Source organism: Bolinopsis microptera, chromosome 13 (assembly GCF_026151205.1).
Source record: "Bolinopsis microptera isolate Bmic1 chromosome 13, MBARI_Bmic_1.0, whole genome shotgun sequence".
In the NCBI taxonomy this organism is placed as follows: Eukaryota; Metazoa; Ctenophora; class Tentaculata; order Lobata; family Bolinopsidae; genus Bolinopsis; species Bolinopsis microptera.
This window is the reverse complement of record NC_087084.1, coordinates 9644758-9669897: the sequence shown is the minus strand read 5'-3', so window position 1 is coordinate 9669897 and position 25140 is coordinate 9644758. Positions and strand designations below refer to the sequence as shown.

The 25140-nt window shown below is 38.1% G+C and overlaps 4 protein-coding genes across 4 annotated transcripts in view; 1 reads left to right on the top strand and 3 right to left on the bottom strand.

Moving 5' to 3' along the window:
• Positions 1 to 618: 618 nt before the first annotated feature.
• On the bottom strand, positions 619 to 2388 carry LOC134825012 (uncharacterized). The gene has a single exon (XM_063837062.1). The coding sequence runs from the start codon at positions 2325 to 2327 to the stop codon at positions 696 to 698; it is 1632 nt and encodes a 543-aa protein (XP_063693132.1). The 5' UTR covers positions 2328 to 2388; the 3' UTR covers positions 619 to 695.
• A 2544-nt stretch (positions 2389 to 4932) lies between these two features.
• On the top strand, positions 4933 to 24484 carry LOC134825005 (uncharacterized). The gene is made up of 11 exons (XM_063837053.1): positions 4933 to 5083; positions 10018 to 10464; positions 16937 to 17016; positions 17569 to 17597; positions 17889 to 17955; positions 18221 to 18343; positions 19120 to 19240; positions 19414 to 19564; positions 22166 to 22639; positions 22826 to 22908; positions 23109 to 24484. Exons 5-11 carry the CDS (start codon positions 17900 to 17902, stop codon positions 23991 to 23993), a joined length of 1893 nt encoding a protein of 630 aa, XP_063693123.1. The 5' UTR covers positions 4933 to 5083; positions 10018 to 10464; positions 16937 to 17016; positions 17569 to 17597; positions 17889 to 17899; the 3' UTR covers positions 23994 to 24484.
• LOC134825011 (thioredoxin 1-like) lies at positions 5716 to 7565 on the bottom strand. The gene is made up of 3 exons (XM_063837061.1): positions 7444 to 7565; positions 6212 to 6316; positions 5716 to 5910 (listed from the first exon to the last, which is right to left on the bottom strand). The coding sequence occupies exons 1-3, from the start codon at positions 7557 to 7559 to the stop codon at positions 5808 to 5810; spliced, it is 324 nt and encodes a 107-aa protein (XP_063693131.1). The 5' UTR covers positions 7560 to 7565; the 3' UTR covers positions 5716 to 5807.
• Positions 24202 to 25140, bottom strand: part of LOC134825006 (interstitial collagenase-like) — a 68189-nt gene continuing 67250 nt past the window's right edge. The window contains exon 18 of the mRNA XM_063837054.1: positions 24202 to 24817. Coding sequence (XP_063693124.1) covers positions 24656 to 24817 — 162 coding nt within the window. The 3' untranslated portion in view covers positions 24202 to 24655. The remainder of the gene's footprint in view (positions 24818 to 25140) is intronic.

The following is a 25140-nucleotide window of genomic DNA, read 5'->3' as shown; positions in this document are numbered from 1 at the left end:
ATATTTTATAGGTTCCTTACAGGTTGGGGTAAATTTTTTTTTCAGTATACCTCATTTCTAAATAAAATACTAATAACTATTCAGAGGGTAGGTTTCCTGGATGATACTTTCCACACAATTTCAAAACACTTATATTTCTTGATTGTCCGTTTCGAAGCATGCAAATTCTATAATTTATTTATTTGTTTTAATTTTTAGTTTTAATGAGGTCTGATCGTCATCTTCTTACAGCGTTCGATTTCTGTGTGAAGGTAAAATGGTGATATCCTCTGGATCAGGCAGAGGTTGAGTGTTATCGGGATTATTTCTTTAGTAGTGGAAGTAGTTAAGCGCTTTTAACTACCGTTCACCGAACCTTGACTGCGGCTTTGTTAACAAGGTTTGGCCGGTAGAGGGTCCGCAGTAGTCCCATTACCTTAGTATTGCTGTTCCACTACTAAATTTTTAGTTTTACCTGTTGAGACTAGACTTTACTTTTTGTGAAGTTCGTCATTTTATTTAAAACGTCATTTTTGAAATAAAGTTCAATGAAACCAGGTGTGTACTTTTTCAATGGCTGTTCTAGGGTTAAAATAGTTCAAAAATCAAAGTACATTCATAATCATAAGAAGAAATTTAGATTTGAAAAGTCTCCAAAGATTAAACAGTTAGTAGTCAACAACAACTGCGATGTGTTTTCCTCTATTTTCTCAGATTTAACATCTGTAAGTATATGATGTCCTCTTCTTGTCCTTCTTTGCCTTCTCAAACGATTCCTTCATCTCACACTTCAGTACACCGTCACCATCCTTATCAGAGCACGTCAGTGTTTTACACTTACCGTAAGCGTAACACGCTGCCTTAGCTGCATCCAGATCCCCCACAATATATCCCAAACTTCCGCTGTCCTTATACCTGATGTTCTCCTCAATTTTCCAGCAGTCTGGTTTGTGAGCGTCCACGTCCAGATCATCTCCTCCACAGTGGATAGCACCGTGTCTCCAAGCTGCCTCCCCACTGTCAAACACAACATCTCCGTCAGGAATGAGACTGAAAAAGTCCTTGTAGGCCACCATAACTGCTCCAGCCTCCCACATCTCTTCTGGAATCTTCTCACAGAAAGTTCCTTCAGCGTAAAGCTTTGTCACCTGATCATCGCTCAGCTTTGATCGGAACATGTTCAGGTTGTACAGACTCCCTGCGAAAGCCTGGTTTGCATCGTAACCTCCTCCAACTGAGTCCTGCTCCTGCCCCACATTCATTACACCACCAGCCTTCTGTGTCTTTCCCGTCGCTAGAGCACCTTCTTTTACCTTGGCCCCGTCCACGTAGATCGCAGCACCACTGTCTGAAGCCCATGTGAAACAAAGGTGGTACCAAGTTTGCTGGTCTAGTAAAATGTCGGTCAGGAGTTTCCCTCCGCTTACCCAGAAGCCCAGTGTGGCCTGTTCGCCTAGGATGATGGAATTATCCATACCTGCAACTGCGTAGCTCAGGAAGTACCTTGACTGGTCTCCGTATGTCTTGAAGAACCAGGTGCAGATGGAGAACTCTGCGAGCTCGTCTTCGAAGTTGGGAGTGAACTGCAAAAAGTTTTTTATGCTAGCTTTCGACTGTGGAGGGAACCTCATGATTTGGCCTTCGCTTGGATCCTCAAGGTCAATGCAGAGCCCATCAACAACAGCCAAATCTCCTGTCATATCCTGGCCCAGAATATCAGCATAAGAGATGATGGGGTCCTCCTCAGTGGATCCGAATCCACAAAGACCTGTCTCGTAAAGGAAGGACACTTCAGTCGAGTTGAGAGCGTAGTTCCACATGTTGATATTGTAAAGTCTGCCAGTGTAGGCTTGGCTAGCGTCGAAGCCTCCTCCTACAGAATCCTGATCTTGCCCGATAACCAAGTTACCCGCTGGTTTCACGCTAGCGCCCTTCTTAAAGTTCTCTTGAGTCCCTGCTGCTTCTCCGTTGACACTGATGACAGCTACTCCACTTTCTGAGTCCCAGGCTGCACAGATGTGCACCCACTGGTTCTCTAAACTCCCCACGTTAGCTCCAAAGTTGCTTCCAGCAAAGTAGAAGACGTAGACTCCCTTTTCTCTCTCTCCCATGAGAATCTCGTTGGTTGATCCTGAGACTGCGTAGCTGAACCAGTATCTTTTATCATCGGAGTAGCTCTTCTGCTGCCAGGCACACACGGTGAATCCAGTCATTGCTGGTAGATCAGTCTTGTAGCTGATGTAATTGCCAGTGGAGGCTGCAGGGAAGTTGATAAGCTTGTTGTGTCCCACCCCATCACCGGCCACCAGTCCCACCACTGCTAGTAAAGTTGTCAATGCAAACATCATCCTGCCGTTATCAAAATAAGTAAGCTGTGTTAGATCCACAAATAGATTGAAGAATATATTGAAGAATAGATTGTAGTCTGCACATTTTTCTGTGATGAAGACTCCCTTCGTTCGCGTTTAATCATTGGTCTTGGCACGCCTTTATAGACACCAATCACCAAGTGCTTCATGACCAGCTTGTGTCTTTAATCATTGGTCTTGGCACGCCTTTATGAGACACCAATCACCAAGTGCTTCATGACCAGCTTGTGTCTTAATTACTGGAGGAAAATAACGTGCTGGAGAAAAAGCAAACATTTCCATGTGGCCAAATATTTTAGTACTCAGTTGCTCAACCAACTTTCGCAATATGAATAAAGGAACTGGTAACTTAATGTAGCTTCAAGTTCAATTATCAGCTACATTAAACACGTTTTGACAAAGAGGGTTTGTAATTTGGTTAAAATCTACCAAATCTATCACGGACACCCAGGTCTCCGGCATAGGAACTAGGAAGGATATTGAATTCACAAGGAATGAACGTCCTAATTAACGTACCCAGCAGGAGTTGGCCGTAGAAAAGGTCCCTGTCTTCTCTTTGAGTTTGCAACAGCTCTCCCAGACTCCCGAGATCTGTTCCAGTTCTATCGTTTGGTTAGACTTATATTTTTGGGAGTCCTTGAGGTGAGCTAGTTCATTTCTAGCTTTCTGAGGACCCGATGAGGAGCCCGATCTTAAGCGGTAAGCCAAAACCTGGCGACCATTTGAGAAGAAGAGGAAGAATAGGACACACCTCATCAAATGTTGTGATTTGAGTGAAAGTAGTTTAGTAAATGGGAGAAGAAGTTGTTTCCCTCCCTTTTATTTTAAGTCCTTCCTTAAAATAATCTTAAAAGCATTTTAGTGTGTTTAGAAGATTTTTGAAACATTCAATCGCATATACGACAGGGACTAAAGGATTTCGCGATTATTTTGGCAAAAATCGCGATACCGCGAAATTTAACAGCCTATACATTAAACTATACATAAAATTTGTCGCAAATAATGGGAAAAATCGCGATTCCGTACATGCCGCGATTTCCTTTTGTCCCTGATATACGAGCCCTGCCGATGAATGACGAGACATGGTGCTCTGATTACTAATGGACACTGTGCTCTGACTCTGAGCTCTTTTCATGTGGTCCCTAATGATCCAGTCAAGATTTTGACGCAAATAAGATGTTGACTCGAGCTAATGTACACAGTCGTGTCTGGTTCGAGAATGCAACCATGACGCTCACGTCGACGGTATGATCGCCATGTGGGCAATTCAAAATATGACGTTTGACTGTTGAATAACATTGCATGGGCTATAATTGTGTATAATGTGGAGTGACTGGCGGCTCTTCTCGGATTTAATTCTAAAAACTTGGTACCTGGTGGCTGGTTTAGTGGTAGCTCATACATAACTTGATGCATAATTAACCATTTCACAGCAGCTTGCCGAAATATGGAAAAATGGAGTACGAGATGGAATTGGAATTTAAGACCAATGTTTAAATTCCATAACTAGAACAAAGACAAGATGCCAACTATAAATGCCCGTTTTATGGAATGCACGGTTCGAATTCCACGCCCAGAATCCGGACTTATAAGTAATCCTTCACACTGATACTTTTTCTCTCTTAAGACTAAAGAGACTAGATCGTAGCATATCTAAGCGTGTTTAATCACGCTCGGATGCCGCGATTTTTCTAAATATGAGCCGCCGGCAGTTGAAATCAACTTAATCAACGTATTCTTGAACGTTATTTAAGAATCACCCCACATAACATACTGACATAGGGTAAAAATGTTTCCCTTACAAGTTTAGATACCAGCGAGAAACTGTTTCGATCACGTGATATGGTAATGGTCATACTCATACTCATATAATGAAGCAGGTCAAATTTCTTGTTAGAGTTAGGGTTTGGGTATTTGCTTGGGTTAGGGATTCGGCTAGGTAGGAGTAAGTTATTAACGTAGAGTATTAGGGTTTTGGTCTGTTGGTCTCAGAGAAAACATTTTGCCACGTTATAACAATGTTAGAGCCGATTAAACGAGTTTTAAGCAGCAATTTTGGGAATAAAATGATCAAAACGGATTTTATTAACAACGGATTATTACTTAAAAAGCAAAGGACTCTCTAAGTCTAACCATCGTAGTTATGGTCATTTTTATGGTAATCTAAGATATGAACCTCTATAATAATTCCACCTCACTGTTCCCTAAAGCGGTAACGACATGGAAAAGAATTTCCAATAGATCGAGATTGCTTCCAAAAAACCCGCCATCAACGTTGCTCGCCCTTAAAAAGGAATCCGTCCAACAACTCCCTTGATTGACGATGTCAATCCTTCGCATCTCGCCGATCTGTGGTTGCGAGAAGCATTATTTGATGCGCGCGCGACCCAGTAGTGCATCGCGCTACAAACAACTCCCTTGACCCTCCCTAGCCAATTCACCAGGAAGCTGAAAGCTTGTTAAACATCTACCTTCACATTAAAACCCCAACGGATATATTATCATGGTGACCACTGCAGATTGTACGAATATTGTAACTGAAGACTTTTCCTTACAAAACAGTATACTAGTAGATTCGTTAATTGATTCGTTATGTGCTTGCATTTTATCGCTGAATATTTGTGGCTTTTACTTTAGTATAGACATTACATGGATCATAAACATTAGGTTTTATATCTTTGTTTGTATTGGTTGCGTTGAAGTCACTTTATCTGCTCGTCAAGTACTTGCTAAGGGTAAGTTTAACACAATCTAACATAGAAAAATTACCAACTTAATTAAAGACTTTGTCGAAATCTTGCCTCATCACAGAAAAACGTTATTTTTTGTGATTATTCGGTGATAATTGATTCTCATATAACGTTAAAGATAGCTCATTGTTAAGATCATAACCACAATTTCTAAGTATTTACAATCAAACCTTACCTGAGGACCCCAGGCTATTATGTTCATTAACATAATAAAGATTTGGCGGAATGACAGGCTGAGCGCGGCCCAGTAAAATCAAACCCAAAATGTATCCGTTGTGACTGATGGGTTGGTAAAATGTACCCACCCTAAAGGTCAGAGCTTGTCCACGATTATTATATAATGGCTAATTCAGTAATTCCGCTAAATCTTCAGTTAAGATCCTTCTGTTGATTTTCTCGAGTCTAATTATCTCACATATGGCTGATTAACAAATATAAAACATCCAATTATCAATTAATGAACAAACAATAATAGGTAGGTATATATACAAGTACAACTTTGTAGGTTATAGTCATAATAATAATAATAAGGAAATTAAATCGCCGCAAAATCCATTATTAAAATGGAACATTGCGAAAAATGCATCTAAAAATTGTGCTGCAATCATTTACAAAATATGCTAACACAAAATTCCAAACTACAACTTTTCATCTCAAAAATATTGTGTAACAGTAATAGTGTTTCTTAAGGATATTTCAAAGCAATTATCTATTTATGCTTTGCAACAAGAGCCTTTAACTTATCCTCAGACGCTCCTTCGAGTGTTTCTACACACTCTCCATTCTTGTAAAACTTGAAGGTAGGCATGCATCTGAAGTGGGTGATAAATATGAATAAATAAAAATGTCACTTTTGAAGAGATATGAATAAATAAAAATGTAGCCTGTCACTTTTGTAGAAAGTAGGCGGGAGTGTATTCATCAAGTTAATCAAATTATCCGAGATTGATTATAAGATTATATAATATGCAGAAACTATTTCAACCCCTGCCCCTGGAAGCACCTAGAACATGTCAAATCTCAGACTTATAACTGATCAATCATTTGACGGAATCATGATATAAAATTCAACAAAGTCCTGTCTAATTATTAGATGGCCGTTGTAAAACTTACGATATCCCAGCTTTCTGAGATACATCATCAGCAACATCCACATCAACCTTGTAGAATTTAACAGAGGTCTCTTTTTTAGATAACGCTTCGTATTTTGGTGCGATCCTGAAAGTAATGACAGTTAAATCTAGAATACCTTACTCGGGATTATTATGACCGGGATAAAGTGGCGGGTTTAGGGTAATTTCGCCATATTTTTCCCGAACCACATTTTCACCGGTCGTTAATAAACCCGCCGTCTCAGCTTTTAGGGTTCCCAAGGGGTATGGGTGCTCATATTTTAATCGTTGTCTTATATTCACTAAAGAAGACTATTGGGACACTTGTTGTAGGTTTTTCGACTTCATTTGGCTAAAATTGCAAAAAATTAACCTTTTTGCCCATGGTTATTTGATGGTTATTTGATAAACGGTAAATTTGATAAACGTAAACATTTAATGCTAATTCAAAACAACGAATTTGCTAGAGTGCTAGACTACCAACACGTTACTACCAGCAGAAAGGGGATCACAAAAAATTCCTATAAGTAACAACAATCTCACTATCAATAGTCCACAAGTTTATAAGTCCTTAAAGGAATCCTGTTCAGGGAATTGCGTGTAATTAATTGCCTCTAAAATACCAGCTCGACGAAATTCTGTCTATTTTCAACAATTATTGATAATTCGACTTGTTTCACAAGTTTTAGCAATGCGAAAATTTCTAAACTTGCTTATCAGTATCTCTAATAAGGAAATTTACATCTGAGACAAAATTTTTGAATCTAAAATTGAAAGTTTGGACACCGGTAAAATGGCGACCGGGAAAATGTGGTGGGTTTTGAGCAATTTCGCCATATTTTTCCCGAACCATATTTTAACCGGTCGTTAATAAACCCGCCGTAATAATCCCGAGTAAGGTATGCACAAACAGTGCATAGACAGTGTACAGACAGTGCACAAAAAGTGCGCAGACAGTGCACAAAAAGTGCGCAGTATTGGAGGTGTACGTAAAGCATTCATACAGCTATACAGTATACAGGGATCTAGGATCCCTTTATAAATATCATATGTCACGGGAATTACACCCTTTTGAAAACATGACAGTCTCTTTGAAAACACCACATACAAAACCAAACTCACATTTTGCACTATCGGACTACGATGAATTGGGACTTGCCACCCCATGGCAACATTAAAATAGTGTTGTAATTAGTTGTAGTGTTGTAATTACTTTTATAAAACCAAACTCACATTTTGCACGGAGGGCACCACTCAGCAGAGAAGTCCACCACAACGAGCTGGTTGTCAGCTGAACCTTGGATAACCAAACTGTCAAACTCCGCCACATTCTTAAGTTCTACAACCATGTTTGCTACTCTGTTATAAGGTGGTTAGTGTGAGGAGAAATTAGAAATGAATGACAATATGTCAAATGAACACTATGAGGATATGTCTGGTATCAATAAAATAATATTGTTAAATTACATTAGATTATCATTAATTTAAATTAAACTATCATTAAAAAATAATTGTCAAATTTTAGAGCCCATTTAGTCGTGTAGTGATCAGTGTCTCAGGAGTAAGATTAAATAAAATGTATGGTTGAAAGGTGGCAATTAATTTAAATGAGCTACGGAGAGAAAAGATAAGGCGCCACTAGGAGCTGTTGATAGGAAATGACAGGGTTGTGCAATGAGAAGAGAGGGAAGGGAAAAAAGAAACAAGCGCGAAGAAAGAGGGACGGCACGCTGAACAAAAGAATGAACTTAAGAAAGGGGAGAGCGGGCAGGAGCACCAGGCATAACGCATTGTGTGCAATCTGAGCGTACAAAAAAGCTTTGAGTAGCTGAAATGAAACCAAAATAAGCTTATAACGTTATATTAGCAGAAATAAACTAATGTAAAATATAAATGTATAGGAGCTAGAATCACCATCACCCATCGTACTCATAGTGGTTGAAAGAATAGAGTAATTCCTGACAAACTATAACAAGGAATTCCTGTAGACAACAAGGGAAGAATAACAGCATGATAACCATGGCTACGCGGGATACACACAGAGAAAGGGACGTACCTACCTCGGCGCTAATGCTTACCAATGTGATCCCTGGTAAATCTGTAGTTATAGCTCTGTGGAGGTGTGTAACATGGTATTATATTTCTATATAAGTGACAAATTTATAGCACGGTCTTTAGTGTTTTCACCCAGGCACTTGTACACCGCCTGCTCACTAATGATCCGCTGTATTTTCAGCACGGTGTACACGGATAGTAAATCATGTATAAAGAATCTTTTTTTATTTTCTTCAGAAACTGAACAGATCTTGTCATTTCAATTTCGCTAAATGAATCGGGACTAAATCTCCGAATAATTGATTGCACTACATGCACTGTCAAGCCAATATGCACTATATGCACCGTCAAGTTGATATGCACTATGCAGTATATGCACCATCAAGCCAATAAAAGCAATGTTTGCAGTTAGATGTATTAACCGATACGTACAATCAGTCAACTATCCAATGAGGCTTTAACAAGTTCAGCTACACAAGTTCAACTACACTGGCAAGGACTGTGGGTACAATTGTGTTTGAGACTCACAACATGAATCTTAAACTATAAAAGACAGATTGTTGATCGTAAGTTAATGAAGACAGATTGCTGATCGTAAGTAAATCAAGACAGATAGTCGATCAAACGTAAATGAAGACTGTCGACACAGCTCATCAAAGTATTAATAAATATTAAGCAATAGCTTGCTCGTAGTACGTGCCACGCATTACCACATATAACAGATACAGGGTTCAACAACAACTCTCCAGTGAAGGTAATACGTAATGCATCTTATACTCTCAAAGTATGGTCAATTGTATGGTGATCCCAACAACAATAATTGTCGCATGCAAGACTCGTTCGGAGAAAACATTTAAAATAACAGTTTTAAAACAAACAGATACGTCATATGTTGTCTCAACCGGTCACATTTCTTGAATAAACAATAAACATATATAAACATAATAGCAACGAAAACCAAAATAAACACATTTTATTACTCGACAGTCGACCAAACTTTAGCCTATAACTCGAACCCTAACAAACAAAACTGAATATTCCTGAAAATCATATGACAAGATAATATGTAACAAAAACGTTACGCTTTTCGTTGAGTCGAATAAACGAGAAGAGAATCTATAAGATCAAGATTCAAGATATTATAGCTGTACTCAGCTTTACAGTTAACTGAACACTGTCTGCAAATAATAATCATTTCCTGGTGTACATTTTAATACTATTTAAAAACTATCGGTACTATATTATCATCAATAAACGTAGATCAAAAGTGTACCAGTTAACCGAGTTGGGTATAAAACAAATAAACAGACAGTGGAATTTACAAAGGTATGTTGCAAAAGGAATGTTACCCATTAAAACACGCGCTAATTACCGAGGAACTGTCACCTATGTTGGCACGTTTAAATTTAAAATAACAATAAATTTAACAAAACTATAAAGAAAACACGAGTCATGATGGTATCATGGTAGATGAGTAGCAGAATTTAAACTACCATTGTCTCAGCTTACACGTGATCTTACACGTGACCTTAATGATCTAAAGGAGCATCTTAAATTATTTAATTATCAATGTAGCTAAGTAATGGATATAATTGTAAACTTACAGTGCAGGGTAAGCTAATAAGTTTCGGTAAACGATAGCTACTAGTACTACAATTACTATAAGTCGCTACTTCAAACTGATACGCTTACACGTGCATTAGTTTGAAGTCCTGTAAGTATTGCACGTGTTAGTAAGTGAATTATTTTCAGGTGAAAGTAAAAAAAAGACAGCGCTGCTCTAATACACAGTGCAGAATAACGAGATTACAAGACGGCCTGGTCTGTAGACAACGGAGACTGGATAGTGGATAGTAATCAACTTACAATAGTGACATTTATAGCACACTACTAGTGATAAAACAGTATAAACTGGTGTTAAATAACATAGTTGTGAGGTACCTTGGGAGTGGAGATTAGTGACTACAGCAGGTGACTACACTTGGAGATTAGTGACTACAGCAGGTGACTACACTTGGAGATTAGTGACTACAGCAGGTGACTACACTTGGATATTAGTGACTACAGCAGGTGACTACATCTGGAGATTAGTGACTACAGGTGACTACAGAAAGGAAGCAGAGCTACAGCGTGGCAGGGAATGACATTACCTCTCACAGTGTCCCTCACTCGGTGGAGAAAACAACAGAAGTAACACAGGTAAGCTCACCATGTTCCTGATTAGCAGGCTCTTACATGATAACACATAGCTAGGAGGTGCATACCGTCTCTCGTTTAGCACGACAATCCGCGCTGTTTAGCACGACAATACGTGCTGCCATGATAACACATAGCTAGGAGGTGCATACCGTCTCTCGTGCTGTCTCACGACAATCCGCGCTGTTTAGCACGACAATACGTGCTGCCATGATAACACATAGCTAGGAGGTGCATACCGTCTCTCGTTTAGCACGACAATACGTGCTGCCTCACGATGTGTTTAGCACAACAAAGCTACAGGGTCTAGCCCTGTAATCAGTATAGTGGTGGTATGAGGTAGTAGCCAACTGTTTACCCGCCTTTGCGTTTGATAAACCTGTACTTATCAGGTACTCAGCAAGATTCCATTTGTGTTCTCTGGTAGTTCATCTTTAATTGGATGGTTCACGTTTGTTACCAATAAGTAGAAGTGCTACTTCCAACTAACTGCATTATGTATTTATTTAGGATAACACTGATCAGTGCCCATTACTGGACTAGTGGTCCGTGAAATTAATGTCTGGTTTGAAATATTTAATTAAAATTACGTCACCTTGTAACTGCGGTAAATCGTTTGAATTGTAAATTAAAATACAGCAATTGACCAATGGCGCGATTATTTTCCAGTAGAAAGTGAAGACGGGATCAAACAAAAACAAAATCGAGGGTGTTATCTTTTCCACGACAAATCCTCAAACGTTACGATTAAAAGATATATTCATCTAGCAATTGTATAATGTGATTTTGATGTCACTGTTGGAAACATTTAGCATTATTAATTAAGTTATTACTTTGAATTAAACTTAATTAAGAGTAACCAATGACGTTATAGATTCATAATGTAAAGTTAATCAAGTTCCTCGGGTTTGAGGTGATAGTCCCAGCGCCAGTCGGGCAATCACAAAGTTAATCCTGAATCTGACAATTCCTCCTTCGAATATGTTACATATATTATATTAGCTGATGTATTAATAATACTATTATATCAGCCAGCATACTATTACAATTATAAGCAAAGTAAGCATTTACGAATCGAAATTGTTCTGAATAGTAGTTAAGCAACCAAACTCTGAACAGTATACGGCAACTCAAAACATCTACAACATTATGTACTGGGCCGCGCTCAGCCTGTCATTCCGCCTAATTTATGAACATGATAGCCTGAGGTCCCCAGGTAACTACAACAACAATGTGCACAACTAAAACAGTGCAACACACGCAACTGGTACTCACGCGGTCACCTTAACTAAACAATAACTTCCTGCGCAGCACACAAATACTCCGCATACTCTGCACTCAATATTGTGAATACCTCTACTCAATACCTCTACTCATATCTACATATTTAGGAACAGGATTGTAGCTGTACAGTTAATCAGTTATTAAAATAATTCAGTACAAAACATTTCGACACCATTACACTAACGGGAATGTTAGAATTAAGTTACATCGAAAATAAATCAAGTTGCGATGCAGGAAACACAGAATAATGAGCTAGGAGAAGCAGAATAATGAGCTAGGAGAAGCAGAATAATGAGCTAGGAGAAGCAGGATAATGAGCTAGGAGAAGCAGGATAATGAGGTAGGAGAAGCAGGATAATGAGCTAGGAGAAGCAGGATAATGAGCTAGGAGAAGCAGGATAATGAGCTAGGAGAAGCAGGATAATGAGCTAGGAGAAGCAGGATAATGAGCTAGGAGAAGCAGGATAATGAGCTAGGAGAAGCAGGATAATGAGCTAGGAGAAGCAGGATAATGAGCTAGGAGAAGCAGGATAATGAGCTAGGAGAATTGAAGCAGGATAATGAGCTAGGAGAAGCAGGATAATGAGCTAGGAGAATTGAAGCAGGATAATGAGCTAGGAGAAGCAGGATAATGAGCTAGGAGAAGCAGGATAATGAGGTAGGAGAAGCAGGATAATGAGCTAGGAGAAGCAGGATAATGAGCTAGGAGAATTGAAGCAGGATAATGAGCTAGGAGAAGCAGGATAATGAGCTAGGAGAATTGAAGCAGGATAATGAGCTAGGAGAAGCAGGATAATGAGCTAGGAGAAGCAGGATAATGAGGTAGGAGAAGCAGGATAATGAGCTAGGAGAAGCAGGATAATGAGCTAGGAGAAGCAGGATAATGAGCTAGGAGAAGCAGGATAATGAGCTAGGATAAGCAGAATAATGAGCTAGGAGAAGCAGAATAATGAGCTAGGAGAAGCAGAATAATGAGCTAGGAGAATTGAAGCAGGATAATGAGGTAGGAGAAGCAGGATAATGAGCTAGGATAAGCAGGATAATGGGGTAGGAGAAGCAGGATGGAATTGAAGCAGGATAATGAGGTAGGAGAAGCAGGATAATGAGCTAGGAGAAGCAGGATAATGAGCTAGGAGAAGCAGGATAATGAGCTAGGATAAGCAGGATAATGGGGTAGGAGAAGCAGGATGGTATTCAGAATAATGTCACGTGACAACCGTGCCACCTTCTCCTAACTCTGAGCGTGCTGCCATATCAGATTAGTATCAGGTTTTGGCCTTACCGGGTTTTGGCTGACTCGACAGTCTCGGGAGGTTAATGCACTGGTTCTAGTTTGTACACACTGTACAACCTCGTAGTACTGGCTAGTAAAACCTGATTTACCGCAAAACAGCACCAGGTAGACACTAGACAGTACCAACTGAGAAATAGCACCTGAGACATTGCGCCTGAGAAGTAGCACCTGAGAAAAAGCACCTCAGATGTGCTTTCCTACAAACTCCGCGGTAAATTGTGATTTTACTGTACAATGTGCTATACCCCCAGTACAATGCACAAATATCAAAACACGACAGACTCAAATACAATGGGGGGATGTGGACAGATCCTCTAATTGAAGAATAAAGATCATGAAGAAACACTGAGATAGTAAAGGTTTAAGGTTAAAGTATGCGCATCTGGCGAACAGTATCAACCCACTTGTCCCTACTCCTCACTGGTACACTGGTACACTGGTACACTGGTACACTGGTACACTGGTACACTGGTACACTGGTACACTGGTACACTGGTACACTGGTACACTGGTACACTGGTACAGTAATTACACGCATGTCAACGCTCACCTGGCTAATCTGTAATATTATCATATTCTTATCACCATACTTTAACTTGCAGTTGCACCATAAGAGCAATTACTTTAACTCTCTTTACAAAGCTCTTATATTGTGGTGTCCAGAGTCTGTGTGAACTGTTATTATATAAATTAATTAAGTTATTTTCATTAACTTAACCAGGTCGTTAAGTTATAACAATTTCCTAGGTCATGAGTTGTATAAATAAGCAATAAATATCGTGTTTTTTGTTGTGACAGTGGCGTAGAGGATAGGTTAATATGAGTCTGTTTGACTATTTCATGATTCTTTGCATGGTTTGTTGGTTAAAGCTCACATCGTGTTTTTGGTTTCATGTTTTGTTAGAGTCTGCCAATGCTTATCACGACGTCATACTATGACGGCTATAGAAGCATGGATAGTTGGTGGCAGGACAAATATTTGTTTGATTTTGTTTTCTACCAGTTTTATGAAACTCGGAAAATCTTGAATCGTTTGAAAAACTGGACTTTTTCCTGTCTTGAGTCGTAAAACTAAAACAAGCACAAATGACTTGTCTTAATTATGTTGCCAATTACAAAATCCCATGCGATAAAATCGAAAGTTTGTTGTTAACTAGAGATCAAAATGATCAATTCTGTGTAAATGAAACTCTGAATGAGCTGTGTACGATGTAAAAGTAGTTGAGTAAGACGAGTACAGTGCAGTGCTATTATTTAAGTCTGTAGCTGGACTCATTACTTCATTAACTGTAGTATTGACCACATCTTCACATACTCACATAGTTTAGTAGCTGGGTTGAGGCTTGTGATATTCACAAAAGTATATATAATATAACTTCATACTTTTATACACAGGACGTTCCAAACTTGTTGCTTGTACAGAAACTTTCAATAATTTCCTTGTTATGTATGGCTATTTGTCAAACAAAGATAAACGGAACTAGGAACCGAAGCTGGGTGGTTTGGTACAGTGACAATTGACATTGAATTCCCTATCTAAGAACATATAAAAGATAGCATACCGAAGCAATATACTTTATACATATATGTGCAATTCCTAACCTGCCTAAAACTTTTAATGTGCGGCAAATGTGAAAACAAAAAACACCGTAATTGAGCTAAACAATTCGCCAACTTTTTAGCCTCTCTTTTAAAGGCTAAAAGATTGATTGAAGTCGAATTACATAAATCTGATTAAACGAATAATGGCCGATCATGGTGCAGACTAGGTCAATAGTGCAATTTTGCACCCATAACCGCGATTACATGTGGTATCTGATAGCTTGTTATATGAGTATTAATGAAACTGTGATACCGAACCCGAAGGATGAGTAATACACTATCAGATTTCAATAACAAGTAAAATTTCTCTCCAAGATCACATCCATCGATTAACCTTTTGCTGTTACAGCTCGCACTGTAGCGTTGATTGATGGTTTTTGATTGGCCGACCATATTTGCTAAACTTTGCTCTGCTCAAACGTGGGTGAAGACTGCCGTTGCGCCCGTAATATTACTATTAGCCCGTAATTATCCGCTTAAATTTTCAGCCAATCAACAATTCATGGCGTGCTTAATTTTAGGGCCGATCATTGAGAGCAGTTACATTGGATAGATCTTTTGCCGTTGGCAGCTGGACGAGACCTCTCATTCGGTACACATTTTTACCACATTTTCCGTCTTTAAGAAAAGAGACATTATTTTTATGCCCATTTATAACGAGTAGAGTTAGAAAATGACCTCCGTGTTTAATATTATAAGACTTCAATTACATTCGCGAATGACGAATTATTCTGAATTATATGCTGATGCAGTTATACTTACAGGTTATATATATTGTCACTAAATGGACCGTCATTAGCTCCATAATTAAGTTATCAGATAATTAAAAATTAAAAATTCTCTAAGTTTGGCACATGCCCTTCACTGCCCTCAAATTTAAATTGATAAGTCATGGCAGCGTCAACTTGATAAGTCCCTAACATGATTACAAGCTGTGAACTTTAGCTGGGCTCACTGTATTCTTGAAACGGGCCCCCCACGGATACTCAGATAGAATTACCATCTCGGGTTATTTTAGTAAATTAGTTTACCATTCATGGGACGAAATTGGCAAAGCTCCCGTTTAATTGAATGATTAGCCCTGAGACAAGATGATCCCGCCAGATTCTGGCACTTCTTGATCACCATTGTTAGGGTTTGATCCGATCATCGCACCTTTATCTCGGCCATAATTTGACCTAATTTTTTGATAATACCTCCACAGAAAATGGACGAAGTGAAATAAAATGAAATTCCTGGTGATTTTCAAAGTACTAAAATATTTTAATCGTATTCCTACACGTACACCAGTATTGATATGTGTTCCTTTTATTAAGTTATTTCAACTTTACCTCGTTCCAACATTCTTCCGTTTAAGTGAATTTAACTATTTATACAGAAGTCATTCCGTTCATTTTCCTCAATAATTGATCATTTGCCAAAACACTACCTTGTCAACTAAAACTTGACTTTTGGTGTAACTCCAGGCTTCATTTGCTTTAGTTTTACAATTTTACGCCAAATTCGTAATGGCACCACGACGAATTTCGCACCAATCAATTTTGTAGTTTGGCACCATTGAAGCTATTGAGTTGTTGATTGAGCCGATGGACCCAAACTAATATGGTTTAAGTAGCGCACTCTTTATTAAGTGTCACAGAGAGTAAACACGAATGGCGCCATTTCTAAATCAGCAAATGAAAGGTGGCATTTGAACCATCATGCCACTAAGGAAAACATTGCACAAGTTTCTATTGGCCAGATTTATACTTCCAGTTTCAGTCGTGTTGTTAAACCTGATATCGGGTATATAACCTGCAATTAGTGATTCTCTGGGCGCCATCTGCAAGATAAGGACATTGTGCTCATGTCACTGGATGGAGAAATGAACTTTCCTCGGTAGTCTTGTTAAATCCTTTTATCACTAATTGTCGATTTACTCCGACAATCTTTGGGCTGGATTTACAGAGTAAATCACTTTGTCTGATTGTGGGAGCGTGACCGTCTGATTATCAATAATTAGCAGGATTTTTTGCAATCTTTTGTTTCACCATTGACCTTGAATGCGCATTGTGCTGATTAATTTAACTAGGTGTCTCCGATATATTTATATGTTTTGCTGTTGAAGTTTGAACCTAGAATCATGTAAGACCTTGCTAATGCTACAATTTAGGATGATACCGAATTTTCCCTTTTTTATTCTTCTTAGTTGATAGTATTACTATTAGTAAATACAGCTTTCAGCTCCTTAAGATACATTTATTTAGTATGATAATAATTGAATTAACAAGATTTTACTGTATAATTATTTATTAGGTTTATCACAAAGTAGAGTTCACATCACGTGGATTTGCTGACTTCACCTCTTTTTCAACGCTCAGGAGAAATCAAAATTGGTAAATATTCCAAACGTCAAGATAATACATAGTTGTTACGGACGTCCTGGACGAACTTTAAAAAGGTGCCGAACTGGACGAATTTTTTAACGAAATAGACGAACTTTAACCGAACTTTAAACTTTATGAGTGAGATGTTGCATTTCAGGCAACGTAGAGGTCTCTTTAGTAGGCCAGAGGTTGCCAAGTTCCATAATCAGCCTGTTAAATATTGGCAATTGTACGGTTCTGAGACCCCAGTAATTCAGGAGTTGGCTATTATCTTGTTCAGCCAGGTCACTTCATTATAAAATCAAAACATATGCCAAGAAAATTTACGCAACGAATTTTCACGAATTTTCACGAATTTTTAAAAGGTGCCGAACTGGACGAACTTTTCGCATTTCTTCGACGAACGTAACAACTATGAGATAATAGCACCAATCGTTCATTCTACTTTATACACCACTTTAAAATAGATTTTACCCTTTGGTCGATGGGTATATGCCATATGAACATTTCATGACACCGTGAGATCTAGAAATTTCCAAACACTCTAATACCATTTTACAGGTACACACAACAAACACACGACACATATAGTAAGTTTACTCTAACACTAGATATTATAGCGAATGACTGATTAGTGATTACACGTAATATTATTCGTATATTATGCTACATCTTAGTAACACACATTCCTTCAAGTTCTGAAATGAACATGAACAGTTTGATCTGATGTTCCTCCATTATTGACCTCACTGAGTGTTCCTTCTTAAAGTTCCATGCGAAGATTATTAGCGAATATAGCAAATATTCTGAGCAAATATATATTTTGTTTTTGTCCGACTGTACGTCGAACTACGTGTTTCAATTGTTCATTCTACTCTCAGATTCTAACACGATGTTCAACAACAGATGGGATTCACGGTTTAAAACGTCTTCTAGCTCAACTTCAAGGTTAGTTCGATAAATAGATAAGAAAGTTTAGCCCTTTAATTCCTTCCTATAAATGGTAGAAATAAAACCTTGTATCCTTGTAGAAATGATCTGCTATGATAGGCCTCATCAAATGAGTACAGTTAATGTTATAGTGATGTAAGACAATTTCCAAATAGAAGATATTTATTCGGACTTCTTTACATGTAACATATTGTGATGTTACACTAAGTTTCTGTTTATATATGAAACGTACGATGTTAAACTGTTATTCTGTTTGTGACAGTGCTAAAAGACGAGGGTGTGGGCCTATCTCCGGCACCAAGGGAAGGAGGTCTACAGTGATGAACGACGTTAAGAACGTACAGAACTCCATAAACCTTCTTAACAATCTCGTGACAGCAAAAAGGTAATTTTACGTTTATTTATAACTTTATAACAACGGAAAAAAGTAATCTTACGTTTATAGCATTCACAAATTACAACGTATTCGTTAAAATCTGGCACATAATCATTTAAAATATGAGCAGGTTTCAAAACCTGAAATGAAATAAATAAGATGCACTCGAGTCTCGAATACTCAAAAAATATCTGCAAAGTAACCTAACCACTATCATAATTGGAAATTCTTTTAGTTCGGCACAACTTCCACAATTTAACACTATACAATAAAGAAATTACTATAACATGCAGATGATAATTAACATTTAATAATTTCTATTAGTAAATTGCTTGTTCCATGCTCTCGATTGTGGCTCTCCGCTGTAAGAATAATTACCACAATTAGAAGAAGGCCGATTGGCGGTGGTCTGTCTCAAATTCTTCAAACTGACTTTTCTGTGTTGTCATTGACAGCCGCAGGATTCGTGGAGCAAAGCTATGTTTGATTCAACTTTTCATATGTATATGAAAAGTATACCTTATCAGAAATTATCAGGTATACCTTATCAGAGATTATTTGAACGGACATTGATTAGACGCTAGAGGCCCTTGCGTTCATTTTAATGTCCGTTCAAATATAAATTTTGGCGGACATCCTAAGTAGAGTAGGCCCTTTGAGCGTTCATTTTAATATCCGTTCAAACTTCAAAACTATATCCGTTCACACAATGTCCGGTCAAATAACTTAATAAGGTAGGTAAAAATATCAAACTATTTGAGGATCTTTTTATCTATTTTCTTTAGGGGCCCACTTCCAGTGCCAGCCTGCAGAGACATCATCAATAAGATACCGAGTAGCAGTACAGTTCTCAGTGCCAGTGCTGACACCTCCAACATCGACCCTTGTGACCCACTGGTGAAACTGGTTAGTGCACCTGTATACTTACACTCCACTGAGAGTGCCACCTTGTACGTTATACAATGTATAATGTACATGTACTTGCAGTATATAGTATTATCAAAACAAATTCTACCCTATAAAGTTAAACCCACATTCCACCATTCCACCATCCCTAAACAAACTACAAATTAACCCAGGTGCCGTTTATAGACCCAGTGCTGCCGTACCGTACCTCCAGTCCCTGCAGGAGCAACTTCAGAACTCTCTCCACCATCACCCAGTTCCGGAGAAGTGTCTCTCTGAACCGAGTCAGCATGGCCCCATCCCTCACTTCTATCAACAATGCAGGTTAGATGGAGCAGAAATTATTGTGGGTTCTTAATTTCTCTTTACATTAATGACGAGTATGATAATATTTCATTGATAATCACAGTGCTGGCAAGCACGACCGGTGCATTTATTGTGGGTTTACTATGTACCCCCTTTACTATTATACCCCCTTTACTATTATACCCCCTTTGGTACACGTTACAAGCCTCTTTCGTGCACGCGAAGCGTGCACTCCGGCCGGAGGCGGCGGCCGAAGGCCGCCGCCTCCGGCAGGAGTTTTTCAGGCATTAAGACTCATCGGAAGTCGTTCAGCAGATTTATTTTTAGTTCAAAACATTCTAATTTGATGTCAAAGATGACAGGAATAAAAAATAGTTATGTTGAGATTTTTAAGAAATTTGCATAAAATACTCGCCAGCACTGTTATACGAAATTCGGTAAAAAACCCAAAATCGCCATATTCAGGTGCCTTAAAAACCATGTTAAAATCGAGTTAGAGATCTGAAATTTTTCAGGGCGTCTAGACGTTCACCAAATCGACTGCAAAAAAAGTTTCAGGTTTCAGGAACATCGGGAAGTGGGTTTTCTAGAACCCCTGTTTTACGACAGATTGTCGTGACATAGATAGATATACATATATATTCAGGGATAGACGCTTTGCCAGTCAATTGTAGCCTGTATTTAATTGTCCATAGATTCAAAAGTATAAAAGATACAGCCATTTCCGACCACAGGTCTTGAAAATAATTGTTTACACTTCAGTTTACATTGTATACAAAAATTATTTGACGTCATGAACACCCCTTAATGACGTCATCAAGTTAGCCGTTTTTAAAACTTGATTTTTGACAAAGTAATAATTTTAAAAAATGATTTTACACCATTAAAAAGTAATTGTATTCAAAATCTGACGAAATTTTCATCTTAGATAATTGTTCAAGCATTCTGAAAATCTACCGGAAAGTTTTTCTAGCTTGCTCCTTCATAAAGATATTCGTCATTGAAGTTTGTGCTTTTTTGAGAAATTATTTTATAAAAACGTCAATTTTGCGATTTAGTATTCTCTGGTGTTGGGCCATGCCTTGGGTTGTGGAGCTCAGTTCTGCTTTCTATAGGTATAAATTGTGCATTAGGCTAGTTTTAAAGTTGAAAATCGAACAGTTGCACACGTGGGGACACGCCCAAATTGATAGAAAATCGCTAAAATCACTGAAAATTGCTGTTTTCGTCATTTTCTGTCAACTTTAGAGTGCCGTTGTGATTACAGTTCTTCTTGAAATAGTTTGAAACTTTGCATGCTTATCAAACTATATATAAAACAATTACATGCAAAAATTTACGGCGATTCAATATTGGATGCGCACGCAACGTTCGCTCAAAGTTTGCACGTGCGAAAGGTGAGAATTTTGCTCATTCGTGATTTCCAACAAATTCTGCTTTGCCGCGACAGTTTAATGTCATTATATATGAATTTAATGCCAACTTGAATGAGTATTAAGTGGCAAATTCAGTCAATGATCGACCGATATGCTTACTTAAACACAAGGAAATGTTTTTAAAGGAAAAATTTCGAAATCGTTGAAATTTCCTCCTTATTAATGAAGATATCAGTTTATATTTCGACTTTATATAGTACCCTGACATTATAATCAAAAGGAGATGATATTTTACCAAAACCCATAATCATGGGTAGAGTGGACCGCTGCCAGTGTCTCTCTTTCCCAAACAAAAGGAAATGATATTAATTTGATTGACCGTTCTCAAATGCAAAATGATACCGAGAATGAAATCGGTCGCTCGCTTTTCCCATTCATTTACAATTGTAATAGATTAAGAAGAACTACCCAAAGGCAGCTGTACTCGGCAATAAAGATTCAATAAACTTCAGCTAATTCAATATAATAAGTAATAACTACCACCCTTACCCCGAAATACTAGGTATCGACCCGAATGCAACCCAAAGAGATTTTTACAGCATCTGATTGATGTAATCAATCGAAACTTATTACAATTCGTGAGGATTACATTTTGGAGACCAGAAATTTTGTTTATAATCTATTTCGTGAAAGATTTCCTAAAAGTAAGCTATGACTTAGTATCCTTATTTCGTGCACACTTTCAAACCTTTTAATTATTTATTTAAGATATTATGTTCTTTTTATTGTTTGGTTGAATAACTTTCATTTAACTGATTGGGATCTGACACATGTAATTTTGTAATGATCTTTCTAATTTCTAATTCTAATTCTAATTCTAATTTCTAATTTCTAATTCTAAGCCGTGACTGAATGGGAAAAGCGAGCGACCGATTTCATTCTCGGTATCATTTTGCATTTGAGAACGGTCAATCAAATTAATATCATTTCCTTTTGTTTGGGAAAGAGAGACACTGGCAGCGGTCCACTCTACCCATGATTATGGGTTTTGGTAAAATATGTACTATAATAGATTGATGAATTGCTAAGGCAGTATTGCTTATTTTTGTGTCCAAATTGCGTTTCTTATATCGAGATTAGAATTTCATCAGTATCATGCCGGTCTCTAATCCTAAACATAACATTGATGGGTCTCAGTTACCTACCCAATCTAAATTAACTATTAACTCCTATTCTCTTTCAGACAGTATGTTTTCTCTATCAGACATCCGGAGCCCTCCACGGGAGGAACGTCCCTCTAAACTGAGTCCCTGCTCATTGGTCTGCAAGGACTCAGACTCCCCTCACACCAGACATCCCGACTCTAAACACCACACAGCCAGCACAGACCCACTGGACAATGTACAATGTACAATGTACAATGTACCAGACTCCCAGGTTACGAGACACCCTCTCAACACCACGTTTGAAACTGTCTCTTCTAACCAGGACTCTCCTCGGGATAACCGGAGACGGTTATTTAACCGGGGGACAGCGGGATCAAGTGTTTCAGACTCCCAGCCTACAAGTCTGTCCTCTTACTATACTAATCTGGAGGAAGATGAGGAAGAGGAGGAAGATGAGGAAGATGAGGAGGAAGATGAGGAAGATGACATCAAGCAAGTCTGCATTGAGAGATGGTTATGTGGGATTCCTGGAGACTCTTCATCTGCAGACGGTAATTGTAATATTTGCTACACTAACCGAGATGCCAATGTCAATAATAACTGCCCCAATACATCCCAGCTATATACTTCATTAGCTTGTTTAATTATTGTAAGACTGCTCCCAGGATTAACATTATGTTAGATAAATTATGCAATGCCTCACAATAAACATCTGATTCATGATGATAAAATTTCAGGCAAAAGTATCGGGGTTAGTATCCGGGGATTAGAAGAAGAGGAATGTCACTCTTCTAGACGAACTACCGCACAGATCTCCTTGGTAAGGACATGCTATGATTTGGATTTACAAAAATTATTTTGTTTAACTTTACTGATGACCAAATGAAAAATTGGAATGTAAAAGTATAATCTGTAGCTTGAAGTGCGAGACTATCGGAATATTGATTAACGGGGTAATCACGTGATATATCACGTACCTGAAACTAATGGAGCATTGTTTTGACGCTGTCTCCATTTCAGGATAGGAGTTCCTCTGAAGACGGCTTTCTGTGTAACTGTGAGTTTGGGGGACCCGACGAATGCTGTATTTTCCACAACACCTCACTTGGGGGGTCCGCTCCAATGCAGAGATCTTTTAACCAAGACGTCTCAACAAGCGCGTATCATTCACCCGGAAAACAGACCTACACATCGCAAAAATGTGGTCGATCGGCAGAGAATATGCAAAGGAAAAACTTTGACCCTAGCAATATAGACGGACTGAGTATATCAGACTCGACTGAAGATATAACTGATTTGCTCTCTGGGGTAGAATTAGGATTTAGAGCCCATTATGACGATTCCCAACCATTAGATATGGAAAGTGGTCAAAGTCTCTCGACGTCCGGTCCTCGCTATCATTATCATAACTCAACCAACAGTGATGATAATAATGCATCCTGCACATACTTCCAGTCAGATAACGATGAGACAGATCTGAAACGTTCTGGAGAGATGGATCAGGAGACAAACTCTTTAGCTAAAACTAGCCATAACAACTCGAACAGGATATTGTCTGATACTAGGCAAATGGAATGCCTGGATACCAGCGACTCTTCTATTACCTCAGAAACATTAGTGACTTGCAAACTTGGCGAGGAAAGCGTATCCGGGGAGAAACTGCCATCAAAATCTGATGATAGCGAAATCGTCTCTAAAGATTGCAATGAAAAAATCCCAACCCACTCTTCTGCAATATCCTCAAACTCAAAGTACCTTTCAGCTCATTACAACCTGGAAGACGTACCTAAAGCCAAGTCTCCCTGTGTTGAGGATTTTGATAAAATGTCAGAAGACAGCTTTTTTACTGAGTCAGACAGCAATTCTTTAATTGGCGGTATTATAAGAAGTATGGTTGGAGTTTGAACTTTTTAATTTTTTGGATTACTGCCATTTTTATGAGCTTCTTCTCAAATAAATGGTGATTGGAGGTGGTCGCGCACGACTTTTTATTGAAGCATCAAGCAATTATAGTATGAATGGAAATGAAACACTATAGTTTTTTAATCAAATATAAATCAATTATTGTGGATATATGATAATAAGTTATGGAAATATGGAACACCAATATCAATGATTTTTAACTTATGCAATCGTAACGCTTTTAAAAATTTGAAATTGAATCGAAACGTTCTGGTTACACTTACACTTACAGTTATTCTATGAAAAAATTTGTCAGTGGTTACATTTTTGCGGAAACCCTGCATCGAATAAAATATAAATTTTTAAAATATGATTGAAAATAAAGTAAAATTATTCTTTCGGATCGTATATATCGGCTTTTATTTTTCAATAATCCAAGTATTTAAATTTTTAGCTCTTGTAAAGACAGAATAACCCAAGATTGACTACAAAAGTTTATAATTTGCATTGCGTTATCTTCAACATTCTTAAGATAACATCAAGTTTTTTTCTGATAGCTCATCAACATTTAAACTGTACTGCAGCAAATACATTCCCAAAAGTTCCACAGAAGTTTTTGCAGTTTAGTTATCTTTTTTCGCTCTATTTCTCACTGAAGTTTAAATTTAATCGAAGTGGTTTCTGTTGAAATCAACAGAGTCGGCGTACTTCTCAGCTACATAGTCCTTGCACTCAGCTTTAGGGGTATAGTTTCCGTTCTTCTTCTTCATTTTCTTCAGTTCTTTCTTGCACTTTTTCAAATCACCTGCTGATAATTGGTCGACTCCCTGAAAGTGTTTGTGCTAGTGAAACTGGGCTTTCATGATACAGCATGCTGGTTACAAGTTGGATTATATTTTAAAATCTCAATATAGTAATCTAGAGAGACTCCTCCTCGTCATCGTTTATAATGATAAATCAAGTTAAACTACATGTTTTAAAATCTTAAGTACGGTATGATAGATTTTAATACTGGTGGAAGGTAAACAACACTAAATACAGCGATTAACCAATCAGCTTCTAGTTTTGACCTATCAAAAGCCAAGGTCACCGTCACGTGTCAAACTAACTTTGGTTAACCCCACCACCAATATACAAATTACAGACCTAT

Excerpts from the sequence above, each read along its gene's own strand:
- LOC134825005 (XM_063837053.1), top strand. The coding sequence starts at position 17,900 with ATGTTCAACAACAGATGGGATTCACGGTTTAAAACGTCTTCTAGCTCA. Across the intron at positions 18,344-19,119 it reads AATCTCGTGACAGCAAAAAG|GGGCCCACTTCCAGTGCCAG; the intron begins GTAATTTTACGT and ends TATTTTCTTTAG. Across the intron at positions 19,565-22,165 it reads CACTTCTATCAACAATGCAG|ACAGTATGTTTTCTCTATCA; the intron begins GTTAGATGGAGC and ends ATTCTCTTTCAG.
- LOC134825012 (XM_063837062.1), bottom strand. The coding sequence starts at position 2,327 with ATGATGTTTGCATTGACAACTTTACTAGCAGTGGTGGGACTGGTGGCC.
- LOC134825011 (XM_063837061.1), bottom strand. The coding sequence starts at position 7,559 with ATGGTTGTAGAACTTAAGAATGTGGCGGAGTTTGACAGTTTGGTTATC. Across the intron at positions 6,317-7,443 it reads TGGTGCCCTCCGTGCAAAAT|GATCGCACCAAAATACGAAG; the intron begins GTGAGTTTGGTT and ends CATTACTTTCAG. Across the intron at positions 5,911-6,211 it reads TCTCAGAAAGCTGGGATATC|ATGCATGCCTACCTTCAAGT; the intron begins GTAAGTTTTACA and ends CACCCACTTCAG.